This window comes from Marmota marmota, unplaced genomic scaffold (assembly GCF_001458135.2).
Source record: "Marmota marmota marmota unplaced genomic scaffold, marMar, whole genome shotgun sequence".
Classification (NCBI taxonomy): Eukaryota; Metazoa; Chordata; class Mammalia; order Rodentia; family Sciuridae; genus Marmota; species Marmota marmota.
The window spans coordinates 5,675,054-5,689,742 of record NW_025999977.1 but is presented as its reverse complement, the minus strand read 5'-3'; the positions used below and the strand labels follow the sequence as shown (position 1 = coordinate 5,689,742).

Sequence of the window (14,689 nt, the reverse complement as noted above, 5' to 3'; positions counted from 1 at the left end):
CACTACTTTTTTTTTTTTTTAGAGAGAGAGAGAGAGAGAGAGAATTTTAATATTTATTTTTTAGTTATCGGTGGACACAAGATCTTTGTTTGTATGTGGTGCTGAGGATCGAACCCGGGCCGCACGCATGCCAGGGGAGCGCGCTACCGCTTGAGCCACATCCCCAGCCCCTCAACCACTACTTTTTAAAATAAGATTTTTCTTCCTCTTCCCTTCCTCTTTCGTATAATGTGTATATTGGTTGGCTTGATGGATTCCCATAATTCCTTCAGTCTTTCTTCATCTTCATCTTGATATCTTTTTCAATGTTCTTATTTTGTGGGACTAAGTGTGTGGCTCATTGGTGGAAGGCATGCTTATCATGTAACATCTGGTTTGCACCAGGTATTTTTTAAATCCTAAGGATTTTGTTTGAAGAAGGATGAGGAGGAGGAGAAGGAGGAGGAGGATGAGAAAAAGGAGGAGGAGGAGGAGGAGGAAGAGAAGGAGGAGGAAGAGGAGGAGGGTAGCAGTAGTAGTAGTATTTAACTATCTGTGTTCCTTTCAACTCACCAAGCTTCTTTAAAATTATTTTGAATTCTTTGTCAGGAAATTCACGGATCTCCATTTCTTTAGGTCAGTTATTGGAGATTTATTTTGCTTTTTTAACTGTGTCATGCTTTTCTGATTTTTTTTCAGGCTCCTGTGGCTTTATGTTGGCACATCTAAGAAACAGCTGTCTTTCCTTGTCTTTCATAGGCTGTCATTGATTGAGAAAGGCCTTCAACTATAAGTCTGGCTAAAAGTTCTAGACCTTTATTTCTAGCTTCCCTAGGTGCTCTTTCCCCCATACCCCAGGAACTGATAATCTTTCTTTTCCTCTGATGTCTAATTATGTTACTTTATTCAGAGCTCTGTTTAAAATAACAATCCCTCATGGAGTACACAAAAATCCCAGTAATTCTAGATACAAGCTTCATCTCTCCAGTTCTCCCAAAACAAAGGCCTCAATTCTCTACCTTTCTTTCCTAAGGCACACAATGCCAAGCCAGTTGCAAGAAGGTACCCTACCTTCTGGCCAACTGAGGTGTCTAAACTGTGCCAGTCCTCTCAATTCTCTTTTGTGAGTAGAGACAAAGACTGGCTCTTGGGGAGAGCACTGAAAATGTAGGGCGTATGCTACAAGAACAGATTATGGGAGCTTGGACATTCATCCCACTCCCACAATCACCACAGGGAGGTGTCCAAACCTCTCTTGATGCTGAGCTGTGTTAGCTTGGGAGAGTACCTGATGTAGGTAAAGGAAAAGTGATGTTCTTTCTCATTTCAGCAAGGCTAATCTTGACCTTTGCTTTCCTGGGGTACTAAAACTTAACTGGATTCTGGAATTCTCAAAAAGTTATCATGTTTCTTATGGGATTGTTAAATAAGTCTTCTGTGGGGGAAGAAAAGATTGAACTTCTTCTTTGATGTACTCAAAGCCTTGTATAATTTCTTAAATCAACAAAATATGGAAAGAACACATACTAATTTAAGATACTGGGAGAGAAACAACTATAATTAGTATTTTAAGGAAAGCAGGAAGTAGAAAGTAATGATGGTTAGGTGTCTAATGCGGTGAAAATAGAAAGAGAAAACTGATAAAGCCATGTCTAGCTCTTTGCACATCCACCAGCACAAGGTAACAGAACATTAGCCAGAGGGGAAAATCACAAGAAGACCCTCCCCTTGGACTGGAGATATTCTTCTAACTTGTAGAAATATTGCTGGATGACACTGATTACAAATTGTAGCCCTGCTTCCTCCAGTTGATTAATATCCACCAAAGGTCTAGAATTTCTAGAATTTTCTTATTGAAATAAAGAGGTTTCTGGAATGGGCACTTACAAAACCAGATGGGGGCTGGCTATGTTTGCCTTGGTGATAACATTGTTGAGTGAGCTAGGCCATCACAGACAGGCTCCAGGGACAGGGCATAGGAGCTGGGAGACCTGGGTTCCCTATATAGTCTCTGGGCATGGGTGGGACTCTGGGTTTGGGTTCTTCTCTGCCATAGTAGGACTCCTCCATCTTGTTCATGACTGTTTCCCTGGGCAGAACCAGGGCCTGACAGAGAACAGATAAGAATATAAGAAGATAATGTGACTATATCCTTTACAAATCTAATAAAAAGAGACTGCCGCAAACATAAAGGTGATTTTCATGTGTGCGTTCCATGTTCAATTCTATACTAATAAACTTGATGATCTCAATGACAAGGAAGAAATTAAAAATCTATAAACAAAATTTCAAGTTATCATAAAATAACTTTCCCCAAAAGACTACAAAATCAGATAATGGATACCTGGATTTATATTATGGGCATATTGTTTCAATCTACTGAGAAGTCAATAATTCCCACACAATATAAACTATTCTACAACAGAACAAAAGATGAAAAGCTTCCTAGTGTACTAAATAAATTAAGAATTAGTCTAGGGAATAAAGGTCTTAGGATTTCCTGGATAGGTTACCTTAGATAACTTTTCCCAAAACCAGTTATGTACAAAGGGACATAAAGCAGAGACTTCATAAAATTGCCATTAAATTTAATAGGATAATATATATAAACCTCAGTTTATTACATTTCCAGGGACACATTGCACACTCAGCAAGATTTTTTGTTTGTTTTTAAGTTAGAATAACTCTGAAGTAAACCACATGTCAATTTAATTAGTGAAAAATGATGTAAAAATCTAAATCAAAATATGTAATCAAATTCAATCAAGTATAAGAGCATCAGGCATAAATACGATGATGATTTAGTATTAGGACATGTGCTGATGTAATGAGTCCAGCTACATCAATACACCAAATAAGAAAAACACATCACAGGTAAATATTTTATTCCTGATATCCTTTTATTAGTGAGAAAGTAAGTGAGACATCTCCTTAATATCATCACAGAAAAATCAGAGTTGGACAATAGGTAAAGCAGTAAAAACAGATTTTACTTAAGACTATTGTGATACTGTGAAAGAGACCTCAGTATTGAACAGGTATCAATTCCACAAATAACATGGGCAGACTGGAATTTATACACAGGGAGCAAAGTGTGGGGCAATCGACAGAAAATTTCCAAGAGGAAACATTAGTGATCAGGGGGAATTCTGGTTACACCAACAAAACAGGATTCCTGCTGAAGGCAGGCTGGGTTGATCTGGCATCCCCAGTGGAAAGAGGAAGAGGAACTCTATTAGATATTGAGGGTGATCAGATTTTGAGGATGGGGACTTCCAGTTAAACTGACTTACCAGGATTCTTCTAAAATTAGACAAGGTAAGGATACACCCTGAAATTAAAAAAAAAAAAAGAGAGAGAGAGAGACTAGTTAAAAAAGACTTCACTGATTAATGAGTTTGGTCAAGGAGACAATCTTCATCAAAATAAGAAGCCAATAACATCTTAATGATGAGACATTAGAAACCTTATCATCACAATCACAAAGAACACATGTCTGCCACATCCAGTTTTATTCAAGGTAGCCACTTACCTGTCTACAAAAAAAAGCCCACATTTTCAAGTCACTGTTACAGGTAACATCCTCTATGTGACACAGTTCTAGCTAAAAACTGCAAGCAGACATTCCCAGGCAGGAGTTAAGGGAGGTAAATATTGGTGAAGCTTTCTCTCTCTCTCTCTCTCTCTCTTTTTCTCCCTTGAATGGAACTTGGAGCTCAGGAGCTATCATGAAACCAAGAGACCGAGAGGTCTAAGGATTATGGAGCAGAAGGGAGTCTAGGATCCTAAAGTATCACACAACCATAGTTCCAGGCCTGGGAAGTCTGCCTCTAGACCATCCCTCACTTATCCATTGATGTTTATCACCTCTATTTGTTTAAACCAGTAATTGTGCATGTAGCTCTAAGACTAATATCATCTGGGAACTTGTGAAAAGTCCAAATTCTTTGACCCCACCCTATACCTACTAATGAAAAGCTCTGAAGAGAGGCCCAGAACTTTGGGTTTTAATAAGCCTTCCAGGATATTATGATGCCTGGTTAAAAGTCAGAGAACTTCAAGTTTAAGCCACTGTTTTCCTCCCTATAACCACATGCAATTCTTACCAGAAAGTTTATCCTACTAATGAGCAAGCTAAAAATTTCAGGCTTTCAGGGGAAAAAAAAATCAAGTCAGATATTCCTTTCATTCAGAAAATTCAACATGAGAGGGATTCAAGTTTAAGTGTGTATGTGTATACACATACGCACATATGTGTATAAAAGAAGGAAATTTTTGTCCTTGAGTCTGTAGAAAGATCATATAAGCAAAAGAGGAAGGAAATAAGTCACAAATAAAAATATCAATACATTTAACTACCAAAAGTTTTTGATAAAAAATAAAGAATTAATAAAATACATTCAAATTTAAAATGCAAATGACTTATTTAATTTTTTTTAAATTACAAAAAGTATAACCACTGCATAAAAAAGAAAAAAAATTTATCAAAAAATGAAACGTTCATAACATAATTGATATCAAATAAAAGCAAGTCACATGTATTATGTAATACCATTCCTATATATGTATGTATGTATATATGTGAATCTAAATATACATATGAGCATATATGTATATGTATCATGCATACATATACATACCATATCCAAAAGTAAATATTCCAATACAAACAGTAGTTGTCTCTGAATTATGGTATTTTACAAAATTTTATTTTTCCTTAATTTTTGTGACTTCCAAATTTTCTACAGTTAATATGGATTACATTTGAAATCAGAAAATAATACACTAATATTAACTGTCATGTCTAAAGGAAAAAAAAACAAAGGAAACAAATCTCTATGGCTGTTTTCTATCCTGCCTTATTCTGTTCCTTTTCAAGTATGAACCTCCAGTGTAAGGAACTGTTCACTCTAATCTGTCTAATCTGACAGTTTTCACTTCTGTAGCTTTACTCCCTACTATTATGTCACCTGACTGGACCAACAGTACCACAAGAGCCAAGGCCAAGTCTAGAACATCCTGGCTTACACAGTGCCCTCAGGAGCAATTATGATATCAGACAGGACTAAATCCATAGGTTCTGGCAAACAGTGTGTTAGTGAATAAGTGGGTAGCAACCAGCTCCACCCCACCATGAAAAAAATATTTGGTGTGTGTGTGTATATATGTGTGTGTGTGTGTCTACACACATGTATAATGTGCATATATGTGTGCATTATTATTTATGTATTATTATTCTCATTTATAGCAAGAAAAATGAGACAGTACACATACATTTATTGTATAATTTTACTGATATAAAAGATGCTTAACACAATTTGAAATTAATAATAAAATATGCAGTAATCTTTCCTCTGAATTCTATCCAGCAAACTGAATCCCCCAGAATGCTTTGTTGATTTTTATTAAGATCTTCCATTCACAGCTAATCTATGGCTACAGCTGATGGCAAGGGTATACTCCTGATATGAATGTCAGTTGATATATTCCTTTATGTTAATGAAAAAGTGGACAAAAAAGACGTATGAAGAAACGTAACATTTTATCAATGATTCAAGTGAATTCTCTGCTCCATTAGAGAATTATTTTTGAACACTGGAAGAATATTTCCTCATTCGTTGTGCTATTCACACTGTACTGATTACACTCAAGGGTACTTGTAAGTTTCGTAGGTACCTTCCCTACCATTTTCTACTCTCTAGACAAACAATAAACCAAGGCTTGCTTCATAGTATTCACCAGTTTCCAGAAGACGGTGGAATAGAGGAGGTTGCTTTCCTAATTGCTCCATAGTATAGTGTTCACCAATTTCCTTGCTGTGATTATTCCTAGTACAGCTGATTTTAAGCTACCAAGGTGACATCATCAAATGCAGAGCTGAGAAGAGAGGTGTAGTGATACACTGTAGGGTACTTCTCTCCTACAAACACAACAGACACAAATAAGCTTGAATGTATAAATAATAAAATGTATAAAATAATTAGAAAATGCTGAGTTTTAGCATTTATTAAATTTTTAAATATTATGTACTTAATTGAAGTTTACATAATTTTTAATAATGATCTTTAAAATACAAGTTCCATTGTGTTCCCCAGAAAAATGTATTTCAACATTATTCATGTATTCACAAAGAGAATTGTGGAATATAAGCACCAGTGAAAACTTAAACATCTGCTTGCTAGTGTATTTTTCCAAGATTGCCTAGCATGAGGGAAATATCCTTGATATTTGGGTAATTTTGCTGCACAAAGACAAACTTGCTCAAGCCCCTATCAGAGGCTTAGGCCAAGTTCTTCATAATTCACCTAAATATTTGAAAGGCAATGCACATGAAGTGAGTCCATGGCAGGGCCTGCTGAATGATCATGGAAAATTAAGTTGGGCTTGTCTTCATACAATGGATGTTTAGAGCAAGAAGCCAGAAAGGCTCCTCTCACCTTGACTGTGGTTGCACCACTGTTCTTATATATAAAACTAGATTCTGGTCAAGTGGAGACAATAGCTAAGAATATTATCTTTTACCGAGTACTTGTTGTGTGTCAGGCACCATGCTAAATGCTATACATACATCATCTCTTTAACCCTTAAAGCACCCCTGGGTTGTAATAAGGAACATTATTCTCATTTACAGCAAGAAAAATGAGAGGAAAATTTCCCAAGATAACAGAGATGGCAAGTGATGAACTAGGATTTGAACTGGCTATTTATCTCCAAGCTATATTACCTCCTTCACAAATCTGGAGGTTCAGTGCCTTCAAGAATTCATTAACTAAGAGGGAGAGGGTGGTTCATTCATTCTTCAACATTCCTCAATGACTCAGTTACCAAAGACCCATGGTATTCACTTCTTTTCCAACTGAAATTGTTGACAACATCCATTTTCACTATCACAAGTATCCTAGTTAATGTCCTAGTTAGAAGATCAGACCTGAGTATAAGCAGAAATTGAGGCAAGCTGTGTTTCTGTCCTGATTCTATGGGGGGAAAGATGGCAGCTGTACAAAACTAGCCTCTACTTTGCTTAACCGGTCACATCTCCAGGGGACCTATACACTTGTATACTTGTATAAAAGGGAAAACCTGGCACTCTGCACTTCAAACAACAATGACTGGAAGAACAGAGAAGACGCGAAAATGAGAAGAGTAGCAGGTAAAGAGGCATGCTGTTGGTACTTAGATGCCATGAAAAAAGGCTTAGAGAAGTAGTTCAACAGCAGAATAAATGTACCTCTGTTTTCTATGTGTTTCTTGCCAATGAGATGACAACTCACAGGCCCAGTTTTCCTCAACACTGTGCCCTAGATTATTAATATTAAACCCAAAACCAAAAGAGTCCTTTACATTCATGTGAAATACATCAATCATTTTTTCCAATAATCTGAAAGACAGGAAGAATCCTATTGAAATGAAAATTTTCATATGCTGGAAAGTGAACTGAAATGAGTCATGTTAGTTTTCTAATACAGGTTTTTCAATTTAACTAACTTCTTTCCTATCTATAATGTTACATTCAAATTGCTCCAAAACGTTATTGAAACCTTTAATGTTTTAATTGCTGTGATTTCATTCTTAAACAATAAAATGCCATTTTCAGCTCCAGCCAGAATATTCTGTGTAAATAACCATTCACTGAAAGGACTATTTGCATCTAGGACATTTCAAGCATTCCTAAGCATGCATTTGGCTAGGCTAACCTAAATGCTATTAAGAGTTGTTAAAAATTTTAGGACTTTTTTATCACTGCAAAATAAAGAAAATTTGTAATAGTTTCAGGCATAGCTTAGGAGTGTTTTAAGTTAAAATTATGGTGACAGAATGAATGATCAGGATCCTGCTGTTTGAAGAAGAGTCAAGGGCAAGCTTTAAAATCAGGTCATCTTTCTGGTATTCGTAAAAGCAAAAACACATATATGATTCCATTATGGCCAGGGGAAAAGTTATTAACCCTGAATAAGATATTTTGGGGCTGCTCAGGATTTTTTTTCCTCGCAAGATTTCACTTAAAGCAGTAGAGGTAAATGTCTTTTCAAATTGCCTCTATGACACCCACAGCCATTATTCCTGGGTAGATATAGGCCAGATGGGGGTTGATATCTGAAATGATCAGTGGAGTTAGATTCAATTAGTGCTATTGCTAAGTGGTCCTTGCAGAAAGCACAGTGTTCAAAATTATGCCCTTCCCCAAAATTGGTAACCTGCTTCTGACCTCTTACTGACATTCAGAGACTCAGCTCCCAAGGGTGACTTAGTTAGAAAGTGTCCCTTTCTATGGTGAAGCTGCCTCACCAAGAAACCTCCTAATTTCTCTGCCCTACTAAATTGTCCCAGGCTTTCTTCTCCTTTAACATTTACAGTTGGGCTTCATTTTAAAAATATCACCTATAGCAGAGGACTCACGAGATCCAGGTCTGAGCTCAACCCCTGAATTGAGAGGCTTAATGTCAAAGAAACTGAAGTTATTTCAATGGGACACAGTATAATGAAAGTTAGTAGAACCAATGGTATGCTCTAACTGACTCATTGAAGTTTACTGTTAAACTTTCAGGGATTTGGGGGGCTGTTTGTTAAATATGACCATTAATAAAAAGTAAATTTTATCAACTTACATATTATAAGCAAAAATAATAGAAAGGGCATCAGAAAGTTTTGAGGGAGTGGATAAGTTCATTATTTTAATTATGGTGAAGATTTCAGGGAACATATTGGATATTGTATAGTGATTGCTGAAAGCACTGCAGATCTTTTTTATTCCATTATGAAATTTTATGTAAGACTTCTTATATGTCCATTTTTAGTAATGAAACACTTGGATCTGTATTTTTTATTCTTTATGCCTAATACATAATATTTTGTGCATGTTTTTTATGGTTTTAAAAGCAATACATCTTCATTGTAGATAACTTGGGAGAAAAAAAAAGTTTAAAATTGAGTATTGGTCAAAGGCCATAATCCAGAAATATAGTCAATATTTGAAATATTTCCTTTGAAATGAGGAAGTGCTCATGTGTATATGTATAGTATGTAAAGGATGCATAACTGCTTTTCTTCTATACCACATTACATTGTTTTACTTTGTTACACAAACTCTTATTTTTACATGAGCTGTTAATATAGTAAGAATGTGAACATTACATTTTTTAAAGATGAGCCCATTTTCTCAGCACCTATAAAACATTTTTAAAATTTGTATTTGGCTTTTAGAAAGAAAATGGTTTCAGTCAGGGACTCTTAAGACATTAAAGGAGCATCCAAGGCAGCTAGAGAGTTTGTAAACTTTCATATTTCTGGACCCACACTAATTGTTATCCAGTAAATCTAGAGTGGGACCCCAAACAGTTTTCTAGCAAGTTTTCAATGACACTGATTCTGATGCTGCTAGTGTGGGAAAGTCCCATCTAGGGCTTCTGTTTACAAATTTAGGATTGGAACCTTGTTCTAATTGTAGTGTTGTTGTGTAGACTCCTTTGCCTTTAACTTAACCTGTAAGAATGCAGTTATTTTGCGATTTTTTTGTTTGGCTGGATTTAAAGTTAGATACATTCTACCATGATCAAAATTAAGATATGATAAACATTCTTCTGTAAAATCTTAATGAGGGATTTTATATCTCATAGTTTATCTCCCCATTAGGGAAGTATGATATAAAGAGCTTTTTAATGACGGGACAATCTGAGCTGGAAGGGGACTCTGTAGAAAGTGGTAGAAATTTGGAGTCTATTTGGCCAAGAATGGAACCATGAACTGATTCATGACACTTTTATCTGACTTTGAAAACTCAGCTGATGACTAGAGAGTCACGGTGGGAACCTCTCCAATATAGCTGTGGTGTAGAAGCTGAGAAAACAAAGGTCATGACGATCTAAAGTTGGAGGCTGGCAAGGGAAGTGTCTTGTCCACAGCCCATTTGCGTCAGGGCAGTGCTGTAGGTTGTAGACAGGCCAAAGACAGTGCCTGAAAATAGCACGGGAGACACATGGTTTATTGGAGAAAGCTTATAGGAGATCAGTGACTGCTCCAAGAAGAGTTTAGTGGTGACAAGCTAACAGTGCCTCTCTCCCTCACAGTGCTTTGGCAAGTACTGCCTTCTCTCCCTCATGGTGTTTAGTCCAGTGGCTGCTGGCTGGACAAGTGGCATGTCCTTTCCACAATGCCCTCAGTTCTGTACTCTTTTACACTAGCAGAGAGTTTTCTCTGCTAGGCTACAGAAGCAGCGACATCATTAACATTAGCTTGCTTAGTCTGCTTGCCTGACCAGCGTCTCAAGAAAGAAATAATCTGATGTACATGCAAGACAGCAGCTTTTAACAGATAACATTAACTTGCCCTAGTTCCCAGTGTGCATAAGGGAAAGCCAGTGACCTTCACGATAGTATGTATCTGCACCTTCTGGCCCAGATTTGCTTTCATTGTTCCCTTACTGTGGTTAGTTTTGGGGGAACAGAAAGGAAACATTTGGGGACATGGTGTTTTTCTGTCCCCCTTTGCTTTATGGATAATATAGGAAGTGTATTACAGTGAGTTCTGAGGTTGAGGAAATTCAGGAAACTGATAAAATAGAGGGTGAATAACATTCAGCCTCATATTTGTGTCACAGAAATTTCCTCATATTTTGGAGATTCTAAAATCAAAAACCTGGGAATGTCTCTATTTCAAAAACAGGAGAATGAACTATCCCCCCAAAAAAATACAATTTTTATTTCATTAATTTTTATGTCTGTATAAAATAACTGAGCCAAAAAAATGTAAATAGTGATTTCAGATAACAGGCAGTAACCACTATGATTTGACTCAGGCTCAAATAATTCACTAAAATATTTTAACTCTTGACTCCATCTTGGGATTCTTGTTACATTTTATTTTGAACTTCTCAAGATAATATTCTGTTAACTTATTTTAAAAAGCAACTCAAATCATTCATAACTGTGACTTCATAAAAGATGACAGCAATCATCATATCCATAAGGAATTTTGGCATTTTACTTGCAAGCAGCATTTAAAAATTAAGCATTTTGTAGCTGGCCATTTCTTTGTTCCCAATTCATGCCTCTAATGAGAATGAATAAACAATTAGAGAATAACCTTTCATTCTAATCCTGTTGGTTTTTGTTTGTTTGTTTGTTTTTCCTGTTTTGGTTTTGTATTTTGTGGTTGTTGTTGTTGTTTATTTTGTACATAAAGAATAAAGAACTACTGGTATTAGCTACCCCAAGAAAAGGAAGGTTGACTGCAAAAATACACCTTGAAAGAAAAAAGAACTAGAATTTCAACAGAAGTTATCTGTGGGACATTGTAGCTAAATGGCTGTTTGGGTTTCAAGGAGTGCAGCATCAAAAGATATTCTAGTGGTCCTCAATCTGCATAATTCTTTCTGTACCACTCTTAGCAGGCTTCTCTATTATTTCTGCACCCCTTGGTTTTGCACACAACTCTCTAGCAAATTCTTAGTTTAAATTTCCAAGAGAAAATGATTATCTCAATATAACTTTTCATGATGGTCAGAGATGGACTGTGAACATAGAGATTACTTAAGTCAGGTGCTCACTCCTAGTCTGATCATTTTTGCCTGATTGGAATCACCTGGCTGGACTCAGGCATGTGGGTAGCAGAGGCTCTTGATGAAGCAGTTAAGCATGGTAGGTGGTTTTAACCGCAATTGCTTACAGGACAGGATTGAGGAAAAATGAGCCTCACACTCACCTAGGTGCATTTAGGATTGAAACATATTAATAAGATTGAAAAAACAAAACCAACAAGCCAAACAAACAAAAACCCCACTTATTTTGTACCTTTGGACCTGAAATTCTGTATAAAATAATGTAAATATAATGACATAATTATGATCTTGCTTTTTTTCTTGAAACAGACTGAGTAGACCTATAAGAAGTGTACTTGGTTGATCAAAAATTGTTTTACAAAGTTGATGTATCAAGTTATACTCTCACCAGCAGTATGTGATAATTTCCATTGTCTTACTTCCTTGATACCAATATTGTCTGATTTTTTTTAAATTTTAACCGTTCTATTATGGATTTCACCTGCATTTGGGAACCACCAAACCCAAACATGTCTCACTCTCAAGATAGTCCACATTCTCCCTTGAAAGTGTCTTCCTCCTTTACCCATTTTCTTGATTAAAAATGGAGTTGAGCACCTTTCTACAAGTCTGTTGAATATTCAGGTTTTTCTCTTGTGAAGAGCCTGCTCAAGTGTCGCCCCATATTTTTTATCCATTAGTTCTTTATATAGTTTATATATGGACCCTTAATTACATAACTTACAAATATCTTCTCCCAATCTGTGCCTTGTCTTTTGTTCTCTATAATGTCACCCTTCTCTGGAAAGAAGCTTTCAAGTTATCAATTTAAGGTAGTTGAATTTATAACTATTTTCTTTAGTGTTGTGATCTTTGTTCTATTTAAAATTCATTTACTGCCATGAAAACATTTATATCATCTTATAAAAATAACAAAATTATCTTTCACAATTAAATCTGTAGTCAATTTGCATGTCATTTAGGGATACGGTTTGAGGTTGGGGTCATTTTTTCCCCCTTTCCATGTCAATCTCAAATTAACCAAGTATTATTTATTTTTAAAAATACTTTTCTCATTATTCAGGAGGTTCATATTTGTCTTAAATCAAGCCTTCATTTATGTGGAAGTCTGTTTTGGGGTGATCTATTCTGTTTCACTTGTCCATCCTTTTACCATGTCTTAACTATCATAACTGCATCTAAGTCTTGATACCTGGTATATATATCCAATTTCAGAATTCTTCAAGGGATTGAGTTTCTTGGATATTTTTGGTACTTTGCATTTTCATGTAAATTTTACAATAATCATGATATTGTGCACATACACACACACACACACACACGTATACACACACAACCCTACTGAGATTCTGAATGTATTCACCCTGAATCTATAGAACAATTTGGGAAGAACTTGAGTTATGATAGAAGAAATAATAAACAGGTAGAAAGGAGACATAAAAGGAGGACAAGAAAAAAAGATATTAACTTGAAGTTCTGCATACTTTTCCAGACTTGTCACTTCCCAAGCCAATCACTCTTTCAGCCCTGTTACTCCCAAACCCCTGGGAAATCTGTAAGTCTACTTTGTTGCACCCAATAAATACATTAAACATAATATCTTGAAACCCTATAATTTAGGGAATTTCTAGCTCTAATTACTGACCAGATAATGAAGATCACATCAGCTTGAGGATCCCAAAACAGACCAGACCACCAGAAACCATTTTGAGATCACAGAACTGATATCATTCCTGGGTAGATTCCCATGCCAACCCATAGCCAAGTTTCCTTTAAAAGAAGAGCTGGGAACCCCCAAACCCAAACATGTCTCTCACTCTCAAGATAGTCCATATTCTCCCTTGAAAGTATATTCTTCCTTCATTCACAAAGATCTCTCTCTTCGGATTGCCCTCATTCTTCCTTGAATATGTATACACTTGCCTAAATAAACCTGTCTATGTGTCTATGCTTGACTAGCCTATGCTTAAATTCTTCTCTGTTACACATGCAGAGAATCCCACTGTCCTGAGTCAAGGTGCCCCTTCTCTGCAGGGACTTTTTGGACCCTTTTTTGGAGATGCTTCTTCTCTAGAACAATATTTTAACAATAGTTTTAGAACCCATATTACACCCTTGGTTTATTTAGATTTTCAATTTCTTTCAAAAACTTTTTGTAGTTCTTTCAATCTCTGGTTAATTTATTCCTAGTGATTTGTTCTCATATGCTATTATAAACCACAATTCTTTAAAACTTCAGTTTTTGTCACTAATCTATCAAAGCATAATTGTTTAAATATTTATTTTTTGCACCCAGCAACTTGATTAAATTTTTAAGAACTGTTTCTTTCATTTTTCTTGATACATATCATCTAGGAAAAATTAGTTTTACTTATTTCTATTCCATACCTGGTTCCTCTTAGCAAATCCTAAAACTCATAATAATCTGAAGCTGTGCAATGTGTAGTTTTAGTTATAAATTCAATTTTTTAAAAACTGCGAATGAATTCAATCTCCTTTCTACCTCATGGTTTACTCTCAACTACTTGGGCTGGACCACCACCGCTACTGTTCCTTTCAGTGCGAAGTGTCTGAGGCTAGGACCCCCCCCACACCCCACCCCCACCCCACCCCACCCCACCCCACCCCAGCAGGCTCAGGTCCCAGCTGCGAAAGCGCGCGCAACCGGAACCTCCAAGGTTCCGTCCCCTCACACGGATGCAGCCAATGAGTGGCAGCCTCTTGAGCGCGCCCGACCAGCCAAGATGGCGGCGGCCGTTGGCGTGGAGTCTGGTATATAATGTCGTTGCTCGGTTCCTTCCGTTGCAAAATGTGAAAGAAACGTCTGGTGGAGTGGGGGGAGGACGTAGGAATGAGTCGGCGGAGGAAATATGGGGACAGCAGTGCCCCGAAGAACACGCCGCGTAGAACTGCGGCGACTGAGGACTGCAGCTCGGTGGTCGAGCCAGGCAGCAGGCGGCTGAAGTCGGCCCGCGGGTCGGTTCTCCGCGGGGCTTGGGAAGGCCCTTCCGGGCCGGTGTGGCAGCAAGAGCAGCGTCCAGCACCCGCTTCGTGCATTAACAGTAACCCCGAGGGTGAGACGTGGGCAGCGCTGCAGGCCCGCCTTCGGCCCTGCAGCTCCACGGCCCAGTCATTAATTAACCGGAAAATGGGGGG

The 14,689-nt window shown here is 37.1% G+C and overlaps 1 protein-coding gene and 1 long non-coding RNA gene across 10 annotated transcripts in view; one reads left to right on the top strand and one right to left on the bottom strand.

The window, feature by feature from the left end:
- Window positions 1-2,881: 2,881 nt before the first annotated feature.
- Window positions 2,882-14,689, bottom strand: part of LOC125617152 — a 12,279-nt gene continuing 471 nt past the window's right edge. Inside the window, exons 2-3 of the long non-coding RNA XR_007348036.1 lie at window positions 5,719-5,899; window positions 2,882-3,310 (exon numbers count right to left, since the gene is read on the bottom strand). This is a non-coding gene — a long non-coding RNA (uncharacterized LOC125617152). The remainder of the gene's footprint in view (window positions 3,311-5,718; window positions 5,900-14,689) is intronic.
- Window positions 14,242-14,689, top strand: part of Etaa1 (ETAA1 activator of ATR kinase) — a 13,507-nt gene continuing 13,059 nt past the window's right edge. For 3 of the 9 annotated variants that reach the window (XM_048804203.1, XM_015479594.2, XM_048804204.1), the window contains exon 1: window positions 14,469-14,607. Coding sequence is in view for 3 of the 9 variants with exons in the window: in XM_015479590.2 (XP_015335076.1) it covers window positions 14,385-14,607 (223 nt within the window). In the remaining 6 variants the exon portion in view is untranslated. Of the gene's footprint in view, window positions 14,608-14,689 lie in introns of all 9 variants that reach the window. The other 6 variants (XM_015479591.2, XM_048804199.1, XM_015479590.2 and 3 more) reach the window with 5 other exon arrangements.